At 41.0% G+C, this 18661-nt stretch overlaps 1 protein-coding gene across 1 annotated transcript in view; it reads right to left on the minus strand.

The window, feature by feature from the left end:
* The window catches only part of KCNMA1 (potassium calcium-activated channel subfamily M alpha 1), a 771888-nt gene that overhangs the window by 41630 nt on the left and 711597 nt on the right, over positions 1 to 18661 (minus strand). Inside the window, 2 exon segments of the mRNA XM_027530425.1 lie at positions 585 to 665; positions 1448 to 1561. Coding sequence (XP_027386226.1) covers positions 585 to 665; positions 1448 to 1561 — 195 coding nt within the window.

The raw sequence follows: 18661 nt of genomic DNA on the forward strand, positions 1-18661 counted from the left end.
AAAGGGTCCCCTAGGAACTCGCTGCTTTTATGGCTTCAGAAACCAGAGCTTCTGAGAAAGGGCCAAGTAGTGGGGGGGGGGGGAAGGCAAATAAAGTCAGAATAAAGGAAAATAAACAGCTGCAGGGAAGGTACCGTATTAGGTTTCTTATCTTAAAATTTTTATATTTCTCCTTTGACTTCCTCTGAGAGTTGTGAAGACACGTCAGTCAAACTGACAGTATGTTGGAAGAGGAATAGAAGGGAGGAGGTGGGAGGAGGAGCAGGGGGACACATGGTGGGGGGCGGGGGGGAAGGCCCAGGCTAAAGGAAATGAATTAGAGCAAAGATGCTTTGGAAATAACTGCCAGCTCAGATGGGTGTGATCAAAGGTTTACTGATGCTGTGTGGGGAAAAAATCATTAAGAAAGGCCAGAACAAGACAGTCGATTCCAACCAGAGCCACAAATAAAACACATTCAAAGCAGTGCCATGGGGTAGCCGTTCTGCTACAGCCGGTGAAATAAAAAACAAGCTGGTGATAGTCGGAAACACCAACCACAAACGAAAGGAGATACTGATGTGAAAGAAAACAGTGCTTCTTACCCAGTTCGGTTATCATTAGAATGTGCGTCCCACTGTTTTTTTCCTGATTGACTGATACCAAAGGCAACTTGCCAGGTTTAGCTAATTGGATACAGCATTTAGGGTTGGGGAAAGGGAGTGGAGGAAAGTACAGAAAAAGAAAAGAGTGAGGGAATAACAGAGAAAGCATTCTGAAGTAAAGGGACCCGGGACCATAGGTAGTTTGGTGTTTATCTTCCAGGGAAGAGACCTTGTAGCAGTTTTGCAAATTCACAAATAATAGCAGGAAATGCCATGGCCAGGTTAAAAGCTGGATCCCACCGGTCAACGATCGTGGCCCTCAAAACCCTGTCATTTTTCTGGACCAGGGTGACAGTCACTGAAAATGCCTTTCAGCTGAAGAGTTTAACTAGAATAGATTAAATGTAAAATTATCACACATCAGGCCAGTGTTTCTATGCAGTTCTCAAAATGGGACTGGCTTAGACCTGAGGCTTTGTACCTCAGGGGAGGGAACTTCCACAGATGCTTCCAATGAGAATCACTGGGAAAATACCCGTGGACTATACCTATCCTCCCTTCCTCCCCATTCCCGAATGTATGCCCCAGTCTCCAACCCATCATCTCATGACCCTTTGCAAACAGTGACCAGCATGCAGGAAACTGTCTATTCATCTCACAGGAAAGATAGATCAGTTTTCCTCTGGGTCATCTGCCATATTTCTACTCATACTCTTCTCCAATTTTCCCCTTCTCCCCCCAAAAAATACACCATTAGAGCCTACCACAGTAAGAGAGCTAAGAGACAGGCCAAACTCCTCATATCCTGCATGGTTGGAAGAGAGGACCAAAAAAATCCACCCAAAGCTGACGTTCACTCCTACCTAGTTCAGTGATGATGGGGATGTTGACCCCAGTCGTGATGGAGGGCTGGCGTAACATCCCATGTACCGGGCTGTTATCTGGTGAGGATCGGTCCATTCCTGGAGGTGTGAACCCTAGTGGGAAGGAAAGAGAGGAAGGAAAAAAATAAAAAACATGCAAAACTTGGAAATAATGAGAGTACAGTGTATATACACAGTAAAAAAAAAAAAAAGCATTATTTATAGGTCAAAAATTAACACTTCCAGGATAAACTCTAATGAGTTGTTTTCAAAAGGACAAAGTGTGAGACTATTATAAATAATTCTTTTTTTAAAATATAAATTTATTTATTTTAATTGGAGGCTAATTATTTTACAATATTGTATTGGTTTTGCCATACATCAACATGAATCCACCACGGGTGTACACATGTTCCCCATCCTGAATCCCTCTCCCCTCTCCCTCCCCGTACCATCCCTCTGGGTCATCCCAGTGCACCAGCCCCAAGCATCCTGCATCATGCATTGAACCTGGACTGGCAATTCGTTTCACATATGATATTATACATGTTTCAATGCCATTCTCCCAATTCATCCCACCCTCTCCCTCTCCCACAGAGTCCAAAAGACTGTTCTATACATCTGTGTCTCTTTTGCTGTCTCTCATACAGGGTTATCGTATTATAAATAATTCTAACCCACATTGACAGATCCCTAAAAACCAGTCTTTACACCAGTTATTGATTTTGTTCACAGATTTCTGCTCCCTCCACACAGATTGCACCTCCGTGCTTCTGAGAAGTTAGACATGACCATGTGACATAGGAAATGCTCTGGCCCATGAAAAGCAAACAGAACAATGCATAGCATCACTTCCGGTATAAGTATTTGACTTGCCATCCCTCTCCCAGGCTGTGGCAACAGTGAGAGCATGGGTTACCATGGCGATGCAGGCTGGGCCGCAGCCTTGGAAAATAACCCAGACACACAAAGCATTCTGAGTGAAAAATCAATCTCTGCTGCTTTAAGCCACTGAGATTTGTTCTGTTGATTTTTGTGCTGTTGTTACCACAGCATATCCTAACCCATCCTGACTGTCATCTTAAACCAATTGATTACTTATTCTCTTGCCAGTGAGTGACTTACACCTGGGTTCTAGCCAAGAGAAAGTGGGAGGAAATCTGCCTGGGGCCTTTAGGAAGTCTTTCTTTGCCTTTAAAAAGAATCATATGAGAAGAGATTCTCTTCTATCCACTGGGCATTGCTTCTGTGCCTGTAGTGAGTGGAACTGTAGCAGCCATCCTGTAACTTGGGTGGGAACTAGCCAAAGACAAGCCAGCTTAATGAGCTGGCTGAAGCCAATGATAGAACGTTTGAAGGACAGGAATAATTTTCCCTACTGCCTGAATTAACCAGCCCTAGAACCAAAACCAACTGATCTCAGGATTTCTTTACTACATGAGATTTTATACATTTATAAATGATATTATAATATAAAATGCATAATATATATAAAGAGATTTCATATATATTATATACATAATAATGAGATTGTTTTTGTTGTTCAGTCACTAAGTCATGTCTGACTCTTTGTGACCCCGTGGACTGTAGCACACCAGGCTTCCCTGTCCTCCACTGTCTTCTGGAGTTTGCTCAAAATTCATGTCCATTGAGTCAGTCATGCTATCTAACCATTTCATTCTCTGCTGCCCCCTTCTCCTTTTGCCTTCAATCTTTCCCAGCATCACGGTCTTTTCCAATGAGTCAACTCTTCACATCAGGTGGCCTAAGTATTGGAGCTTCAGCTTCAGCATAAATCCTGCCGAAGAATATTCAGGGATGATTTCCTTTAGGGTTGACCGGTTTGATCTCTTGTTGTCCAAGAGACTTTCAAGAGTCTTCTTCACCCACTACAGTTTGAAAGCATCAATTGTTTGGCACTCAGCCTTCTATATGCTCCAACATCTATACATGACGACTGAAAAAACTATAGCTTTGATTATACAAACCTTTGTCAGAAAAGTGATGTCTCTGTTTTTAATATGCTGTATAGGTTTGTCATAGCTTTCCTTCTAAGGAGCAAGTGTTTTTTAATCTCATGGCTACAGTCATCGTCCAGTGATTTTGGATCCCAAGAAAATAAACTGTCACTGCTTCCACTTTCTCCTCTTCTATTTGCCATGAAGCAATGGGACCAGATGCTGCGATCTTAGTTTTTTAAAATGCTGAGTTAAACAATGATATTTTATATGTGTATATTTATGTACTTTGTATTATATGTATTAAATATTAACATATATACACATATACACAGCTTCCCAGGTGGCACAAATGGTAAAGAATTCCCCTGCCAATGCAAGAGCTGTAGGTTTGATCCCTGGTCAGGATGACCCTCTGGAGGAGGAAATGGCAACCTACTCCAGTATTCTTGCTGGGAGAATCCCAAAGGTAGAGGAGAATTGGCAGGGTACAGTTCACTGGCAGGGTACGGTTGCAAAGAGTCGGACATGACTGAGCATCTGCGCACACATACACTATATATATGTATATTTCCCCCTTCTGTCTAAGCCATACTGAAGACTTTACTTGCAACTGAAATAGTCTTGATTGATGCATATGCTACCTATTTAGAGTGGACACGTGAACTTCCCAGTGTGACACAGACTTCACATGGTAGAACGTAGATGTGGGCACAGTAAACCAGAGAGTAGCCTACGTGGTTTCTGATTTTTGCAGTTTTGGCTTTTTTGGGTTTCAGACCGAAATCTCAATACATATTAGAATGAGTTTGGCCCAACCATATCTTCAATTGAGGGAAGGTGGGAAAGCATCCCAGCTAGGCCAAATGGCTGCCCCTTTAAGGATGTACGTAGCCATACAGACATGAGACATTTATTTTCTTCATACACTCATTTGGTGAAAATTAATTTTACCAAGTGAAGCATGTGGCAAGCAGCAGCACCGGCACTGTGCTGGCCGCCGTGCCCTACTTCCGCCTCCGCCTTATAGAACAGGCCAACAGAGGTTCACGTTCACTTTATCTTCTCTGCCTTTGGCGGATGGCTACCTGGGCTTATCGATGAATTAGGGAATTACAAAGTCACTTGCTAATTTTCCAAGAACAAAATTTCAAAGATGATGTGACCCGGTTCCTTACTTACTCGGGAATGTGACAAGAGTGGGTTGATTTTGGCATTAAGATATGTGTAAATCTTTATCCACCAGAAATGAAATGACAAGTGCATGTAATTGCCTGTTGTTTTGGAAGCACATCCTGCATGAGATGCCAGAAAAATATAAAAGAGTTTTACTATTTTCTGCTCTCCTGTATATAAATATCATCCAACTGAGTGCCATACTTTCAGAAAGAAAAAAAAATGTTCCACTCACCATTCACTCCCTGATTGCACTTAATTTTACTCTTTATATTGATACACTGTGCATAGGTAAGTAATTTTGAATGACAATATAGGGTCCATCTGTCTAAGCTTTGGAAAGTGTGTGTTTTCAGCCATGCACATAGCCAAGAACATGCAATTGAAATGCTACCTGTTTTCTTCCCCTAGAATAGTGAAGGGGAAAACTAAACTGTTTTCATCAGAAGTTTCATTCAAAAGCATGAAAAACTGCAAATGACAGCTGTGCAGATTCAGTGGATGTGACGTTTTTGAATTTCTTCAACTTGACAAGTAAACACCTTAAATCGGTAATGCTATATGCATAATACATGGCCTGTATTTTGACATCCATCAACAAATGCTGACTTGAGAAAATACGGGTTTGTACATCAAGGAATAGCACCCATAAAGCAGGGAGAAATGCAGGTCACACGGTATTAGGAAAACTGTATTTCATTACAGAACCTGCAACAAACCAAAGCATCCTTTTATTTTATCTTATTTAAAGATTCCATTTTCAGCTGTGAAAAGACTCAATTCCTTTGCATGAAACCTTCATTTAGAAATGACATGCTTGCCTCTTAGGCTTCTTGCATTTTGCTTTCATATTCCATTTTCCCCTTCAGTCACCAAGCCTGGTTCCATTAGCATCTGCAACTGACAAACTATGGTGGATGGCCAAAGACATCTCTCCATTAAAGGTCTTTTTCTCTCCTACACGTGACCCCAAGAACGAGGTGCTTTTGTTGGAAAGAAAACTTCAGCAATGATAATGTCACTTATTATTTGCTACTTTTATAGCCACACGTTTTTACAAGCAAGGGGCAAAGACAAAAGAAATAGATTGTATTTACTTTTTTTTTAACCCTTCCTGGAGAGTTGTGTTAAAGAGGAACAGAATGTATTAGCATTGTTTCTTTCTTAGAGATTCTCATACAGGAAAATTGTGGCTTGAAATAGCAGGATTGACCCAGATTCCTGAAGTGACCTTGAAAAGAATAGAAAATCAGGCACTTTCCTTCCAAAGGGATGAGTGAATTCGGCCTTTGGTATCATTTGTTGGCAGCTACCCTATTCATCACAGCAGCTGTTGATAAAGGGGCAAGTCTAAATTGTATCCAGTTCTCTGATTGTCTTGCTCCTCAATCCCTTGTTTGCTGCAGTGGATAACATCTTTGGTTGAACTTTAAAGCCCTCTACATAAAGCAGTGCTCTGGTCCTGCATGTGAAAGTCCTTGCACATGGAGTATCCTCCAGGGACCCTGATCTACAACTAGAGGATAGTGAAACTGGGAAATGCTCCTTCCGTTAGTTGAACTAACACTCAGGAACTTAATTTTAGAAACACGCTCATTTTGCCAGAAGAGATGATGAGGAATGTTGGCATTGGATGGATAGAATGAAAAGTTCTCAATCAGGAAAAGATTCAAGTTAAGTAAACACAGCCGCAGCCCAAGCTCTTACCAAGACAGCCTCCTGGTTCTTTAGATGTGTTCCCATTTCTCTCTGTTGAGTGTGGACATGAGAGGCAGGTTCTGGGCCAAAGATAACTTTAAAGACTACCTGATCTCCTTACATTGAGAGCCCTGCCCCATTTCAATCTGCAGGTGCAGATATGATGGGCTTATATTACTTGTTCTACTCCTTTGACATCAGGCAGAAATGGGCCCAACATTGCCCTCTGCCAAGCAAGCTTACTCCATATGCTGTAGAGGAACTTTAGGTTAAAGCCTGAATTTTCTATATATTTAAGCATCCCAGACTGTCTACAAATTGCCTGGCTCACAGAGAAGAAATGGAGTGGAATAGTTAAGAGCGTGTGCATTGGAGTCGGATGACTTAGGTTTAAATTCTGGCTCATCTACTGATAAGAAACATAACCACACACATGGCACAGACTCTCCAAACCTCTGTATCTTTGTCTAAATTGGAATTACCTCTTATACAGGGCAGTTGTGAGAATAAGATGAAATAGTATGTTCAAAACATCTAGTACAATGTCTGGAATGAAGGGAAAACTTTAAAATGTTGACTACCAAGGTTAATATTTTACCAAGTACATAGTAAATATCTGTAGCAAGGAACAGCTTTCATTGCTTCCCCCTTCCCTATGGCTAAAGAACTAAGGTAGCTTTTGGTAGAGATTTTTTAAAAAGAATGTTCACATTGAGAAAATCATGAAAAATTAATGGGAAGGTATTAGTAGTGTGAACATATTTTAGTAGAAATAATCAGATCAACTCAGTGATTAAAAATACAGCCTAAAATATTTAAGGAAGGAGTATTTTGGATATCAGATGGCTAAGATTTTTTTTAGTATGTTGAAAGACTGGTGTCCAGTCTCATGAAAGAAAGCTTCTTAATTCATTACAGCAACTGCAAGGTCTCTGGAGTCTTGTTTTCTACACTTAATTTCCACTTCCTCTATTTATTTAAGGACATGAACTTTCCTATTTTGCTTCTTGGGCTTTTGAAATGGTTTTCACTACTCTCTACATTCTTTTCCAACATTTGTGTTCTCAATCACATACACCACTGCTGGGTTCAGCTCAACAAAATCTGTAGTACTTGATGTTCTTTTTATGACTGGTTATTCAACAGACTGGTTCCAAATAGAAAAAGGAGTACGTCAAGGCTGTATATTGTCACCCTGCTTATTCAACTTATATGCAGAGTACATCATGAGAAACGCTGGACTGGAAGACACACAAGCTGGAATCCAGATTGCTGGGAGAAATATCAATAACCTCAGATATGCAGATGACACCACCCTTATGGCAGAAAGTGAGGAGGAACTAAAAAGTCTCCTGATGAAAGTGAAAGTGGACAGTGAAAAAGTTGGCTTAAAGCTCAACTTCAGAAAACGAAGATCATGGCATCCGGTCCCATCACCTCATGGGAAATAGATGGGGAAACAGTGGAAACAGTGTCAGACTTTATTTTTTGGGGCTCCAAAATCACTGCAGATGGTGACTGCAGCCATGAAATTAAAAGATGCTTACTCCTTGGAAGGAAAGTTATGACCAACCTAGATAGCATATTGAAAAGTAGAGACATTACTTTGTCAACAAAGGTTCGTCTAGTCAAGGCTATGGTTTTTCCAGTGGTCATGTATGGATGTGAGAGTTGGACTGTGAAGAAAGCTGAGCGCCAAAGAATTGATGCTTTTGAACTGTGGTGTTGGAGAAGACTCTTGAGAGTCCCTTGGACTGCAAGGAGATCCAACCAGTCCATTTGGAAGGAGATCAGCCCTGGGATTTCTTTGGAAGGAATGATGCTAAAGCTGAAACTCCAGTACTTTGGCCGCCTCATGCGAAGAGTTGACTCACTGGAAAAGACTCTGATGCTGGGAGGGATTGGGGGCAGGAGGAGAAGGGAACGACAGAGGATGAGATGGCTGGATGGATGGCATCACTGACTCGATGGACATGAGTCTGGGTGAACTCCGGGAGTTGGTGATGGACAGGGAGGCCTGGCATGCTGCGATTCATGGGGTCGCAAAGAGTCAGACACGACTGAGGGACTGAACTGAACTGACTGATTCATTGGTGAGCACCACTTGGTCTGTATCAGGGAAGTTACTGGAAGATTAATTGACTTCTAGTTAAATATGACAAGGCCATTTCTGTTTGGATGGCTTCACATGAAAGAATGTAACACAAACACTTGGCCTATGCCCATAAGGTTCAAGGAGAAGAGACTCGGTAACAGAAAGATTATTAAGGTTTCATTTTTTAAAGTAACTGTTTTGGGTACCTGCTGCATGCATGCATACAGATGCAGCATCCAAGGAGCATCCATGGTTACAAGCAATTGACAGGTTCTGACTCAGATAAGATCTACCAGAGGGAATGGCTAGAAAAGCTTTCCAGGATAATGAAGTTGTGAGTACATTCAAAAATGAGAAAGACTCAATGTCATGTTCCTTATAGAACTCAAAGCAAAGGTAAGAATGTTCTAGATCTAGACTAAGACAACTGAGAATGAAGGCGGTAGGCTTAAATAGAACCTTAAGGAAAAAATAGTAAAATCCAACACTTACTGAGTGTTCAGTATGTACCAAAACCTGCTCATGTTTTAACTTTCATTCTTGCTGCTGCTGCTGCTAAGTCACATCAGTCGTGTCTGACTCTGTGCAACCCTATAGACGGAAGCCCACCAGGCTCCTCTGTCCCTGGGATGCTCCAGGCAAGAACACTGGAGTGGGTTGCCATTTCCTTCTCCAATGCATGAAAGTGAAAGTGAAGTCACTCAGTCATGTCCAACTCTTAGCAACCCCATGGACTGGAGCCTACCAGGCTCCTCTGTCCATGGGATTTCCCAGGCAAGAGTACCGGAGTGGGGTGCCATCGCCTTCTCTGAACTTTCATTCTTACCAAAATCCTATCCCTATAGATTGGGATTATAAGATGTAGCTCAGTCAGTAAAGAGTCTGCCTGCAATGCAGGAGACTCGGGTTCGATCTCTGAGTCAGGAAGATCCCCTGGAGAAGGAAATGGCAACCCATTCCAGTATTCTTGACTGGAGAATCCCATGGACAGAGGAGCCTGGCGGGCTACAGTCCATGGGGTCATAAGAGTCAGACATGACTTAGTGACTGAAATACCATGTACCAAAACCTGCTCTTGTTTTAACTTTAGTTCTTACCACCATCCTATGTAGACAGTGCTGTATTACAGATGAGGAGATTGAAGAACAATGAGTTAAGCAACTTGCCCCAGAGGATACATCTAGGCCTAAGCAGATCTAAATCTGAACCTAGGTTAATGGGCTCCAGGGCCTCCTCTAATGGAGGCCATGGCATACTCTTTCTTATTACATGCCAAAGCTGAGCTAAGGGTTTTTTCACAGGCCACCTCATCTATTCCTCATAACAACCCTATAAGGAGAAGGCAATGGCACCCCACTCCAGTACTCTTGCCTGGAAAATCCCATGGACGGAGGAGCCTGGTGGGCTGCAGTCCATGGGGTCACGAAGAGTCGGGCACGACTGAGCAACTTCACTTTCCCTTTTCACTTTCATGCATTGGAGAAGGAAATGGCAACCCACTCCAGTGTTCTTGCCTGGAGAATCCCAGGGACAGAGGAGCCTAGTGGGCTGTCATCTATGAGGTTGCAGAGTCGGACATGACTGAAGCGACTTAGCAGCAGCAACAACCCTATAAGTACAGGAACTGCTAATACTACCATTTCGCATATGAGGAAAATAAGATTCAGAGGAAGTCAGACAACTTCCTTCAGCATCCCACCTGGTAAGGGGCACATCTAGGGGGCTACGGCCAGACAGTCTGACTTCAGAGGCCAAGGGTTAGCCTGCTCCATGCTGCCTTCCCTCCGAGTGTGACGGCCTCTGTTTCTGTGATGGTCTCTCTTTCTCACGTGCTGAGCTTGGCAGGCAAGTTGGAGGCCTGAGCCAGTCTTACTCTTTTATTGTTTTCACTTTTAAACAATAGCAGATAACAGCTGGGACCCATTGCAGTTATGCTTAACTTGCTTTGGTATGGTAGCATGCACAACTCAGTACATATAATAAATGCTTTATTACAGTGCTTTTCCGTGGGGGAAAACACAAAGTACTTTCTAAATCTTCCCTGGTTAAATCCCCAAGCTTTTCCAGGGAGAGAGGGAGATGGAAATTCTTATAAATCACCTCCCCTAAAATAGATGGAGAAAGGAAGGTAAGTGCCTCCCCCGCCCCCATAGATTTAACATAAAGGAATTGGTTCAAATGGTGGGGCAAATTATCTTTTATTGTGTGCATATAAATGATGGTTAGAAATCCATATGCTACGTTAAACTAGGGAAATAAATTAGGCAGAGTCATCTAGGTTTGCTGAGACAGGTATTCAATATGAAGTTGTAAAAGGGAAAGATCACCGTTAAAAATGATCTATAAAGACATGTTAAAATCAAGAGAAACATCTCATATTACATCATCTAGGAGATGAATTAAATTTCCTGTTAATGTAATGCCAGGGGAAAAAAAACCCCAAAGCCAAATGTCAGATGAAGTGAAGATCAATAAAAATATTTTGATAAGTAAATGCAACAATGCTATTTAACACATGATTGGCAACTGCTGAAACATAAATTATCCAAATTTCCCATTGCTGCTTATGGGAAAATTATGCAGATTAGAACTTGATTAGGCTTATATCATGAGACTCAATTTGGACTTTTAATCTATTAAGCTCCAATAAATGAGGCATCTGAATAGCTCCCCTGAGCAAGTACAGTAATAGCCACAGCAGTCATTTTTGCAGTATGTATTCCAACAAATTCTTCAGCAGCTGAAGTAAAGAAAATTCCATATATAGAAGCATGATTGCTTTTTAACTTGTGGGGGAAAAGTCCACATGCATAGGCTGATTGGGAAATAGATTTTTTTTTTTTTTTTAGAAAAGTCTGCAAGAGAAATCTGGCCAAGGGAAAACCCCAGTTGAACCTTGTAATATTTTTTCATAGTCGTTTTCAGTGGCTTTCCACAAAGTTGGAGTCCTGTCATGACAGCCAGGAGCTGACTAGTAGTTGACTCAATAAAAAATGATTATTTGTCAAAGCAGAAACTTCTCCTGACACTGGCCAAAGGCTACTCTGACCACTCTCCACTTAGAAGCAGGAGGTGGTGCTGGCCCCCAACAGGTTACTGGAAGTCAATGCTGGGGAAGAAGGGGGATGAGAACACCCTTGCTAGTTTTTAACTGTGTTATTTTTGCTTTATTCTAAGAAACTCATGAGCTTGGAGCTGGTAATTGTTCCCTACCTAGAGCCTAAAATCAAAGTTTTATAAATTATATTAATAGAGAGCTCTGAGGAACCTAAACTACACCAGTTGGGTCTCTTTTTGCCTCTTTGCCAATCACTCTGTTAGAGATAGAAGAACTTTGGAAACGCTCTAATCATTACTTCCATTTTACAGATGAAGAACACTAAGGCTCAGAGCAGAGAAGTTACTAAGTCCAAGGTCATGGACCAGTTGGTGGCAGAACCAGAATAGCTCATTTTGTTGTTACTTGCTTCCTTTAAACCTTCTCTCTACATGAGAAACCCATTCCACAGTGTTTGGTATGTGTGTGGTGGTGGTGGTGGTGGTGGTGGTGGTGGGGTGTATGTGTGGAAACTCTGCTCCCACCCTGTCCACAACAGTGGACAGCCAGGCAGTCTGACTCCAGGGCCAGCAAGATCGACCCCATCATCCTGGACATATGGCTGGCCTCCAAGCTGGGGCCAAACTGTTTTCTCCTCAAGACCTGATAAGATGTTAAAGAAGGATAAAAGTATGAGGCTGCTGGTGACCATTTAGCTCACCAAGGGTCAAAGGCAAGCAGGGATAAAGAAAGTGAGACAGAGCTCTGACATAGGCTCCTGGGCTCAAATGTGCCCAAAGTCAGAGGCACCCCAGTTATAAGACTTTCTTTTTATTTAAGCCTTTGGGGGTTGGATTTCCATTACTTGTAACAAAAATGCCAAAACAGTACAGTAACTGAGAAAAATCTCTATTTTTTTCTTGGTAAAATGGTGCATGAATGTCTGAGTTTCTATTGAAACAAGTGACTGTATCTTCATTGAAGCTTTCTTGTTCACTTCCAGTGTCCAGGGATGAGACCTGGGTCAATACTTCCCTCTCCATTTCTTTATTTATAATCAGCAACATTGATATTTTTAACAATACTCTTTTCTAGAGACTGTAATTAATGAAAGCCTTGGGAAGCTGCACAAAGTACTTGATCTTTTTTGGAGTTTCTGTTTGGGTCTAAATTAAACCAAAGGAAACTGAACCAACCAACCAATCAACCAACCAAAGTTCTCCATAGCTATTTGTCCATGAAGTTTCATAAGATATAATCAGCACTTAACAAATATGTTTGCAAGAGTCGTCTCTCTAAGCAGTCTCTTTCCTTAAAGAAAACTTAAAGAGCTTACTGTTCTTAATACCTGTCTCTCAGAGGGGCCGGTGTAGAAAGGAAGGGAGGGAAGGAGAGAAGGAATGAAGAAGGGAGGGAGGAAGGAGAGGAAACTAGCTACAGCTCAAGCACAATTAAGACCACAGATTTGGAAAGAAACCTAATATCCACCTGGTCTAACATCTTCATTTGCACAAAAGTTCATGGTGTCATGATGAATTTTCCACAACTTCTCAATCGCTTTCTACCTCCTCCAAATTCATCTTACAACTTAAAAATAAGACATACTTTGGCTATACAGATCAAATGACTTAAAATCTGACATACCCTTTGGCTTAAAATTTTTCATTTCTAAAAATATATAGAGAGCCAATATTTCTTCATATTAAAGATTTGGTTATGTTCTTCATTTGTAGTTATTAAGTAACAATGTTATAATGAAAACAGCATGAATATCCAGTTTTAGGAAACTGATTATGTCAAGTATGCATCCACTAAAAATAATGCAGAAAATCATTTTATGACATGGAGAAATGGTCATGATAAAACTGTGTGGGGAAAAAAAACAGGTACATACTATTATGTGTGATCCATTTTAGAGGAGTAAAATATTTATATCTGCAGAAACAAGACTATCACTAACTTTCTTATGTCCGAATGCTAAAATTATAAGGAATGTGTATTTGTTTTCTCTTTGTTTATACATAGTTGCTAAATGTTGTAAAGTAAATATGTTTTATTTGTGCAAGGAGGAAAAAATTACCAAAATTATAAATTAATGAAAGAAAAAGCATGAAACCTCACAACTTCTTGTCATCTTCATGGGCTGAAAACAGTTGATTGACATGGTGGAGGGACTCATACTACTGAGCTGTATCAATCCTAAAGGTAATTTTGATCTACTTAAACTTGGGGAAAACAAGATTCTGGGATAGATGTGACCAACAGTTACAGATTAAGAGGCTTTAGGAAAACATTGTCAAAATAAGAGTTTTCAAGGTTCCCAGTTCTCTGCTATTTCAACTTCCTACCATTTTATGAGCCATTCAATCTCAGAGCAAAGGATGCTGAGAGCTTACATGGGTCCAAGGCTTCCTTGGTGGCTCAGATGATAAAGAATCCGCCTGCAATGCAGGAGACCCAGGTTTGATCCCTGGGTCAAGCAGATCCCCTGGAGAAGGGAATGGCTACTCACTCAAGTATTCTTGCCTAGAGAACTCCATGGACAGAGAATCCATGGGTTGCAAAGAGTTTGGGCATAATTGAGTGACTGATGCTTTCACTTTTCAAAGAACCCATGGAAACGTATAGTGCTCTGTGCATTCAGCCAAACAGAGGAGCAGTTAGAGCTGGTTTCTACACAGAAGAGTGGCACTTGCTGATTCCCACCCCTGCTCCCACCAAGTCTTAACCACCTAAGACATGCTGTCCCCTCGATTTGCCCTCAGCTCAGCTCCTGCCCTTCCTTCACCACCTCTAGGAAGACTACCTTGACTAGCTTTTCTCCCCTTATGTAGTTACTTCATAAAGATATCTTCAGCTGGACTTTTTCCTTTTCCTTTATTCATTATTTTAAAATAAGAATTACTACTGATTATGTACCAATTTTGTGCATAAAGGAAAAAACCTTTCTCATTTTTGCAAAAGTAATACATGCTTATTGTAAAGAATTATATTTGGAGAAGGAAATGGCAACCCACTCCAGTGTTCTTGCCTGGAGAATCCCAGGGATGGAGGAGCCTGGTGGGCTGCCGTCTCTGGGGTCGCACAGAGTTGGACACGACTGAAGCGACTTAGCAGCAGCAGTAGCATGTACCAATTACTATATACCAGTGGTTAAAAATTTTTTTAAGTATCTTTAATGTTCTCTTTTCATATAGTCATACCTATTGGATTCTTCATTTCAATATGGCATGAACTATATCAGCCTTCTGTATCATTATATTGAACTATATGGAAAATTCTATTCTTATTTCTACTTTATTATTATTATTACTTTTTAGTTCCTTTTCTGGACCCTCCCTCTTTGCTGCCATTACAAGAGGACAAAGGCCGTTTTGCCACTAACATAGAATCTTCTCTTCCACGCTGGGTCACATTTCCAGTAAACTAGAGGCATACTATGCCAGGGCAAAGGTAGATGTACATATTACGAGGCGGCGATACAGAATGGATACTAGTAAAACACACAGAAACCCTCACGCTGCCAAGACTATATACCGTTTTGTTTCCATTACATCAACTTTTTCTCCCACTTTTGTGAGCATTAATCAAAGAAATGCAAAGAGCTCATTAAAGTGATAGATTGACTGAAAATGTAACCACCTTCACATTATAAACAGTTTCTTTATGTTCTCAATGCTGTGGGCTTTGTTTTTCAGCATTTGCCACGTAGTTCAAATGTCCTTTTATATTTAAAACACCAAATGCCAAATGGGCCCCAGTTGTTTGGTTTGATACAAACCAATGGCCAGCTAAGCAAAAACCAGGGCTAGGAAATCACGAGCACACTAAAACACCCATATCTTAAGCGCCCAGAAAATTAAGTAGCTGTAAAAGATGGATTTGCCAAGTAGTCCAAGGCATTGCCCTGCAATTCAGGAAGAACAGAATCCCATCACTGACAACTCTCCGCCAGCTGTCTCCCGACAGGTTCTAGAGACAGGACGCCTGGCCGGAGATAGAGGCTAAGGTTCCAAACATGTGATAGTCTTTTAAAAGAAAGCACTGTAAATGTTTTCTTTGAAGTTTTAAAGGCTTTCCTGCATATATGTTGATGCTGGCAGATGAATATGTAACTGGGATCTTGTATTTTCAGAGTGAGGCATTCCCCACACACAGATCTTCACTAAAGCAGGGGCTGGCTGGTGCTAGTTTGATTTTGAACATCTCTGTTTACACCATGATCGATATCCTTGGACCACATCCTGAAATGAGCCCTAACACCACGAAACTGGAATTCTGCAGTTAGACTGCTTAGGTTGAGTGCTGCCTCCTTCAGTTTCTAGTTTTGTGATCTGGGGCAATTTAATTTTACGTCTCAGTTTCCTCATCTATAAAATGGAAGCGTAATATGATATGAAGATGAAATGAGTTAAATAATACAGTTATATAGCACAGAGAACTCTGCTCAATTTTACATAACTACCTAAATGGGAAAAGAATTTGAAAAAGAATAGATACATATATTTGTATAACTGAATCACTTTGCTGTATACCTGAAACTAACAACAACATTGCTAAGCAACTAAACTCCAATATAAAATTTATAACACAATATTAATACAATTAATAATAATTAAATGTATATTATTATTTCAATATAAAATCTGAAGTTAAAAAAATACAGATGAACTGCCTGCAACAGTGCCCAGCACACAGTAAGCACTTTATAAATACTACTTTATTTTTGATGATGATGATGTCAGTGGTAGACTGGTGATGTTGACAGAAAAACAGAGAATCAAAAGACATGGGTTTTAGCTCCAGGTTATCCCCTAAATCCCTGTGAGAATTTAGATTCAACATGTTATCCAAACTCAGTTTGCCCATGTGTAAAACTGAGGCAGATAAAGCAATGGCTTCCCAATGGCTTCCCAAAGGCTTCCCAGTGGCTTCTGGCTCTCAAAAATCTATCATCCTAATTCTGGGGAACCGTATGCAATATTAGAACCATGATAACTCTGAGTTTGACCACTCAGTATTCAGGAATGTCTGCAGTCATTTCTGGGATCATCTTTCGAAAAACGTGAGAGACAGTAGCCCTTCCTTCTAGTATCCTGGCATATGTGCTGTGTGCTCAGACACTCAGTCAAGTCTGATTCTTTGTGACCTCATGGATTGTACCCCACCAGGCTTCTCTGTCCATGGATTCTCCAGGCAAAAATACTGAAGTGGGTTGCCATGCTCTCCTCCAGGGGATCTTTCAGACTCGGGGATCGAACTCAAGTCTTTTATGTCGCCTGCAATACTTCACATCAAAAAACACATCAGTACAGGCACATGAGAGACACGCACTAAAGGCACTGCACACGACAACTGAGCAGTGTGCATATCGCAGCTCTAGGCAGGAGATAATATCCTGTCTCAGGAGTAGCCCATAAAGCTAATCCTCCCTCCAGGAGCCCTGCATCCAATCCACTCATTAACAGACAATCCGGGTTCATCTCCTGTCATGTGATCACAGTCATAGAGGCCACTCTGGTCCTCAGTTTCTTCATCTATAAAATGGGGATGACTCTAAAGTTTCTTTCAGCTCTGAAGTTTGTCTCTTTTAAGACCCTAAATTAAAAAAAATAAGCTCCTACAGAAACTAACAAGAAGAATCAAGAGGATCTCTTCTCAGAGGCCCTCACACTTTGTAGGGCAGATCCTGCATTTCAACTCTGTTTTATACCTTTGCCAGGAGAATGAAATTTCAGCACCAAAACCAATGAGAAGGATGTACTTTCTCCAAAGTTGCTATAATGGCTGAAAAGGCCATAAATAACCATTTATTAAACAAACAGTGTGGGCTGAAGGAAGAGAAACTGCCACAAATAGGTCCCTGGGGCCTGCAGGCACAGTACAGAACAGTGGGACTAGCTCATAATCCTGGCAATATGTTATCAGTTGTTCCATTTTCTTGAAGTTATCTTCATAATCAAGATGCTATCCCAGTCATTGTGGGCTTTAGAACTATTTTTAATTTTAATTTAAAGAGCAATTAAAGAAAGACAATGGATATGCGGGATAATAAAGTAAGTGATTAGCAGCATGCAAATGACAGAGGCTTAATGATAATATGGTTCTAGTCTCCAAAGGGCTTGTTGAGAGAAAGCCCTTTCTACATGTGGTTGTTCAGCTAATGTGTCTCAACCCACAATTACAACATTGCTGACACCATTAACCAGTGAAACAACATCACTTCGAGAAATCCTTGTTGTCTCATTAAAATGGAAAGGGTCAGGTAATTTACCAGCGTTGTATGTCTACTTTTGTTGTTGGTAATTAGCGAACATTACCCAGCATGGACTCCCGCTGGGAGCTGGAGAAACTTTGTGAAATATTAAAGAGGGAAGTCTTTATATTTCACTGGAAAATTGAAAAGAGGTGCAGGAATAGTCTCCCTGTCACTTCTTCGCACTTAGGAAAAGGAAGGACCAAGTGGGGACTCTAACGTAGCGAGAAATGTTCAGCACTCATCAGGAAGGCACCACCCAAACCAATAATACGCTGCATCGGGGAGCATACTGGCCATCAGGGTCTGTGCCCCTAAGAAAGGGGCTGGGGAGGAAGGGAAAATTGCAAACTACATCTTTATTGTTCTACCTGAGGTTCTCTGAATTAGTCTCCTCGAGTAGAGGAAAGGGGCTATAAAAAGTTTTCTCTCTGGAATGCTTTAATGATTTAAATAAGCACCAGAATTGTTTATTCAAAGAGTTATTTGTATATAGTTTTAAATATAGAGATGGGGGAAATGTATCTCAGGGCCCTGACTTCCTGCCTCCCTGCTTCCTAATGCAAGCCTCTACAGACACGGGGACTGAGACCCCCGCCCGAAACGCCAGCCAACACTTGGTGTGTTGTCAGGAAGCAGAATGGTATCTTATTCTTTAAATGGAACTTTTGGAACATAAAACACATTCCAATAAATGTGAACAGAAAATTACGAATTCATTAAACTACTTTGGTATCGCGTGCTATATATAATATTTATATTCCGACTACTGTAAAATATGCTTTAATATCTTTAGGCAACTATAAGGACTTAAATATTTATAAAATGGCTAAAGATAAAGTATGGCCCTCTTATTCCTACATACAGATGATGTAAGGCGTGCAATCAAAGACAATAACACTCTCTGCCCATTTGTCATCTTAAAGGAGCCGATCAACACGCCATCCCTCGTGTACCATCTACATAAGAGTTGTTGCCGACACAGGCAACTCCA

The sequence above is a fragment of the Bos indicus x Bos taurus genome, chromosome 28 (genome assembly GCF_003369695.1).
Source record: "Bos indicus x Bos taurus breed Angus x Brahman F1 hybrid chromosome 28, Bos_hybrid_MaternalHap_v2.0, whole genome shotgun sequence".
Lineage (NCBI taxonomy): Eukaryota > Metazoa > Chordata > Mammalia > Artiodactyla > Bovidae > Bos > Bos indicus x Bos taurus.